The sequence below is a fragment of the Tachysurus vachellii genome, chromosome 23, assembly GCF_030014155.1.
Source record: "Tachysurus vachellii isolate PV-2020 chromosome 23, HZAU_Pvac_v1, whole genome shotgun sequence".
Taxonomy (NCBI): Eukaryota; Metazoa; Chordata; class Actinopteri; order Siluriformes; family Bagridae; genus Tachysurus; species Tachysurus vachellii.
Genome location: NC_083482.1, coordinates 14,717,905 through 14,722,904, shown reverse-complemented (window position 1 = coordinate 14,722,904; position 5,000 = coordinate 14,717,905). Strand labels below are relative to the sequence as shown.

The following is a 5,000-nucleotide window of genomic DNA, read 5'->3' as shown; positions in this document are numbered from 1 at the left end:
AGTGTATACTGTGTGGGGGAAAATGTGCAGAGGAGTGAGGATAGGCCAGCCTCTGTTCTCCTCAGGATAAGATCTGTTAGTTCACGGTTACGTTCACATCCCTAACTCTGCTTTAAAGAAAGAAATAGAGATGCGCAGAGAGAAAGAGAAAGAATGCAGGATAAAAAAAAAGAAGGATCGTGATACAGGATTTTTACAGATTTGGGTTTGTAGTGAATTTTTTTTTTATTACAAAAACCTGCAACAAATGTAGAACGATTTAAATATATATTTATTGGTTTAAGCCATAGTGGTTAGCACGTTCGCCTCACACCTCCAGGGTTGGGGGTGCGATTCCCGCCTCCACCTCGTGTGTGTGTGGAGTTTGCATGTTCTCTCCGTGCCTCGGGGGTTTCCTCCGGGTACTCCGGTTTCCTCCCCCGGTCCAAAGACATGCATGGTAGGTTGATTGGCATCTCTGGAAAATTGTCCGTAGTGTGTGAGTGAATGAGAGTGTGTGTGTGTGCCCTGCGATGGGTTGGCACACCGTCCAGGGTGTATCCTGCCTTGATGCCCGATGACGCCTGAGATGACACCCCGTGACCCGAGGTAATCGGATAAGCGGTAGAAAATGAGTGAGTGAGCGAGTGGTTTAAGCCAGGAGCTCAAGGCAAATGTATTATGTGGCGAAGTAAATAATGTTCGGTCATCGTATAGACACACTACATGTTACTGCAGATCCTGGAGGCTGTGCTTTTAATCCTGAAGAAAAAAAAAATTGGTCAGCTTCTAATCTTAGCTAATGCACATTTAAGGCTGTTTTATAAAGGAAGAGAATAACAGAGTTACCTTAAGGCAAAAGACCGTATATGTGAATTTAAGCAGTCATTTCCCAAAAATAATTAATTCCTAAAAAATAATCTGTATGAAAGTCAACAATTAATGGATTTTAAAAAAAAAGAAAAAAGCTTGAATAATTTTTTTCTTCGTGTTTAAACAGCATAATTGTGTTATTTCTCAATATGTTTATTCATTTATTCTTTATTTATTTTTTATTTTTTTAGAGAGAGCACATGAGAGAGAGGGGAGAGGAGAGAGGAGAGAGAGCACATGAGAGAGAGAGCACATGAGAGAGAGAGCACATGAGAGAGAGAGCACATGAGAGAGAGAGAGCACATGAGAGAGAGGGGAGAGGAGAGAGAGCACATGAGAGAGAGAGCACATGAGAGAGAGAGAGCACATGAGAGAGAGAGAGCACATGAGAGAGAGAGAGCACATGAGAGAGAGAGCACATGAGAGAGAGAGCACATGAGAGAGAGAGCACATGAGAGAGAGGGGAGAGGAGAGAGAGCACATGAGAGAGAGAGCACATGAGAGAGAGAGAGCACATGAGAGAGAGAGAGCACATGAGAGAGAGAGAGCACATGAGAGAGAGAGAGAGAGAGAGAGACAGAGCACATAGAGAGAGACAGTGCACATAGAGAGACAGAGAGCACATATATATATATATATATATAGAGAGAGAGAGAGCACATGAAAGAGAGAGAGCACATGAGAGAGAGAGAGCACATAGAGAGAGAGAGAGAGAGAGAGAGCACATGAGAGAGAGAGAGAGAGACAGAGCACATAGAGAGAGACAGAGCACATAGAGAGAGAGCACATATATATATATATAGAGAGAGAGAGCACATGAGAGAGAGAGCACATAAGAGAGGGAGAGAGAGCACATGAGAGAGAGAGAGAGAGAGAGAGAGAGAGCACATGAGAGAGAGAGAGAGAGCACATGAGAGAGAGAGAGAGCACATGAGAGAGGGAGAGAGAGAGAGAGAGAGAGAGAGAGAGCGGGGAGAGGAGAGAGAGCACATGAGAGGGGAGAGTAGAGAGAGCACATGAGAGAGAGAGAGAGAGAGAGGAGAGAGAAAAATGAGCACATGAGAAAAAAAAACAACTTGAAGATCTGTAAAGAAATCCATGATCCAGTGCTGTATCTCGTCACATTCGATTCAAACATCACGCTGTACAGATGCTCTAAAGTCACTCGTCCTTCGTGTTACCTTGTTATCTGATTGTGATGCATGTTCTATCGCTCTCGAGACGTGCAAACATTTTATTACATAATCGAATGAAGACACAAGATATTCACCAACTCTGCATACAGTCACGTAGCCCGTGAAAGATGAACACGTCTCGCTAGCTGTAGATGTAGATCAGATTAGCTCAGTGAGCTGTAAGAGATTAGCGGAAAGTGCCCGCTTGCTCGATACAGCTCGCGTGACTTTTCCTTTAATTGCACGGTTATCGAATGAACGATCTAAACAGCATGGCTACGTAAAGAAAACACTTTAGATCCTCTAAGAGTTAAGGATTTTGCACAGCAGTAACTTTATAACACTGACGATAACGTCGATGATTTCAGTTCTCATGCTGCGGAAGGAATTTTAAATAAAGGACATTTTGCATGTTAATGTATTTGTATTCATTGACAGTCATTTACCACCATGTATAACGTGTGTGTGTGTGTGTGTGTGTTTTAGGAGAACCTGTTGCAGTCAGTATTGCCTGTGTATATTTCCATGGAGATGAAGCTGGCAATAATGGAGCGCTGTAAATGCAAAGATAAGGCGGCACAGCAGCGGCTAGTCAAGGACAATAACTTCCACAGTCTGTACGTCAAAAGGCATGAGAACGTCAGGTAAAAATCCATGTACATGCATAAATCTCTTCTGCAGCGCCATGCAACACAGCTGATTCGTGTGTGTTTTATTTATATCTGAAATTTAAAGCGGGGGGCACGGTGTCTTAGTGGTTAGCACGTTTGCCTCACACCTCCAGGGTTGGGGGTTCGATTCCTGCCTCCGCCTTGTGTGTGTGGAGTTTGCATGTTCTTCCCGTGCCTCAGGGGGTTTCCTCCGGGTACTCCGGTTTCCTCCCCCGGTCCAAAGACATGCATGGTAGGTTGATTGGCATCTCTGGAAAATTGTCCCTAGTGTGTGATTGCGTGAGTGAATGAAAGTGTGTGTGTGTGTGCCCTGTGATGGGTTGGCACTCTATCCAGGGTGTATCCTGCCTTGATGCCCGATGACGCCTGAGATAGGCACAGGCTCCCCGTGACCCGAGGTAGTTCGGATAAGAGGTAGAAGATGAGTGAGAGTGACTGAGTGAAATTTAAAGCTAAAAGAAAATCTTATTTTTTTTTAAATATTTTTGCTTTTGTACTAACCGATTGTCTGTTTGCGCACAAACTTACAAATGGTACAGAGTAAAACTCAGATGGGTAATAAATTAAAGGAAAAACCAACATGGAGTGTGTTAGTAAGCTATTAGGCAACCAGAACTGCTTCAGTACACGTTTACACATCGATCTCTGAAAATGTCCCATAGTGACGATCGGCGTTCTGACAGTAGATTTCATTCAAAGCCATTTATAATCCTTTTTGTGAAACTTACATGGACATGAAACATACGTGGACATACGTTTTATAGAATAAAGTACTCATTATTCACTGCTATACCTCTGAGGCTCAAACCGTCATACACACACACACACACACACCTCATCACACAGCACCTGGGTGTGTACTTCAACAGTGCAGGATTTGTTTAGAGGACCAATATTTTCATTTTAAACTCACTGAACTGTGAGAGTGATCTGTTCAATTATTAAGTGATGACATGTTGTATGCGTGTGTGTGTGTTCGTGTGTGTGTTCTTGCGTGTGTTTGTGTGTGTGCATGTGTGTGTTTGTGCGTGTGCGTGTGTGTGTGTATATGTGCTTGTGTACACATACAATGTATAAACTCTCTTAAAAGGTGGGGGAAAACATCTTTATTTTCTTCCCAAATCTTTAAAAAGTTTGTTCCCTATTCAAACATTTTTTTAAACATTTTTTAAAAAAATCAATCGGTGATCTTTTATACTGTAAATCCCATTCTATTAAATATTATCAAAATTATAGAGCACGCTTTTCCATTTTATGTATTAAAAATGTTCTTGTACTGTGATAAATAAATAAATATATTGTGTATAGCAGTAAATAATTCAGCTGTTCTTTCGAGCTACTGAAAAATTTAAAACTAAACATTTTAGTGTAGTTTCTAGTTTTAAAAATTGAAGCTGCGAACAGTGAAAGTCGGACGTTTCTACGCATTGGAAAAACTAAATTTGGGATTTTATTCTACTAGAAAAATTATATTATAGCTTTATATTTTTATATTTTTGCTTTTTAGTCGTTGATTTTAGTCCACAGTTTGTTCAGGAAAGTTATTCTAGCAATTTCAGACAGCTTAAATTTTCAGAGCTTCTTTTCAACTGTCTCTCAAACACACACACACACACACACATCTTAATACACACTCAGTACACACAGTGCTGACCTTCAGTATTAAATTTGATTGCGTAACTTTGCTCATTCATCCTGTCACTTCAGAAAGGTTTTGAATCACATCATGCAGCCTTGAATCATTTCATACACACAAAACTTCTCTGCATTGCCAAATATTGAATCATACGTTGAATTAGTCTCTGTATCCTCCGACTCGCGTCTAGTAGAAGGTCACGAACAGTCGTCATCGAGCGCTAACCTGGAAGTCAATTAGCAGGCTGCTCTGAAGATTTAAAGACGGATAAAAAAATGATTGAAAGAATTTTAAATAAAGATTCATGAGGAAAGATTTTCCTTCCACCAGACTCCAAGCCAAATACTGTGACTTGGCACAGCGTTCACAAGCAGACAAGAGCACAGATTACTGAGTGAAGGATTACATAAAGATCATATAAAAGGATTGCTTTTTATCACAGTCTCTTGGGATCTGTTAGAAGAGCTGGAATCGATTCAAGTTTGCTCCTGCGTTAATCTGGGAACCTGTCAAAGATATTAGTCCAGAAACCCGTATTGCATTTGCAACTCCCACCTCAGCGATTGGCCGTCAAACTGTGCTCCACTTCAAAACCTTTAAATGAGAATAGTTTAAATAAATGGAGTTATTCATTTAAATCTGTCTTAAACTATGATTGATAGACAG

The 5,000-nt window shown here is 41.0% G+C and overlaps 1 protein-coding gene across 2 annotated transcripts in view; it reads left to right on the top strand.

The window, feature by feature from the left end:
• adcy7 (adenylate cyclase 7) overlaps window positions 1–5,000 on the top strand; it is a 65,419-nt gene that overhangs the window by 38,418 nt on the left and 22,001 nt on the right. For both annotated transcript variants that reach the window (XM_060859600.1, XM_060859599.1), the window contains exon 6: window positions 2,514–2,671. In XM_060859600.1, the coding sequence (XP_060715583.1) occupies window positions 2,514–2,671 (158 nt within the window). The remainder of the gene's footprint in view (window positions 1–2,513; window positions 2,672–5,000) is intronic.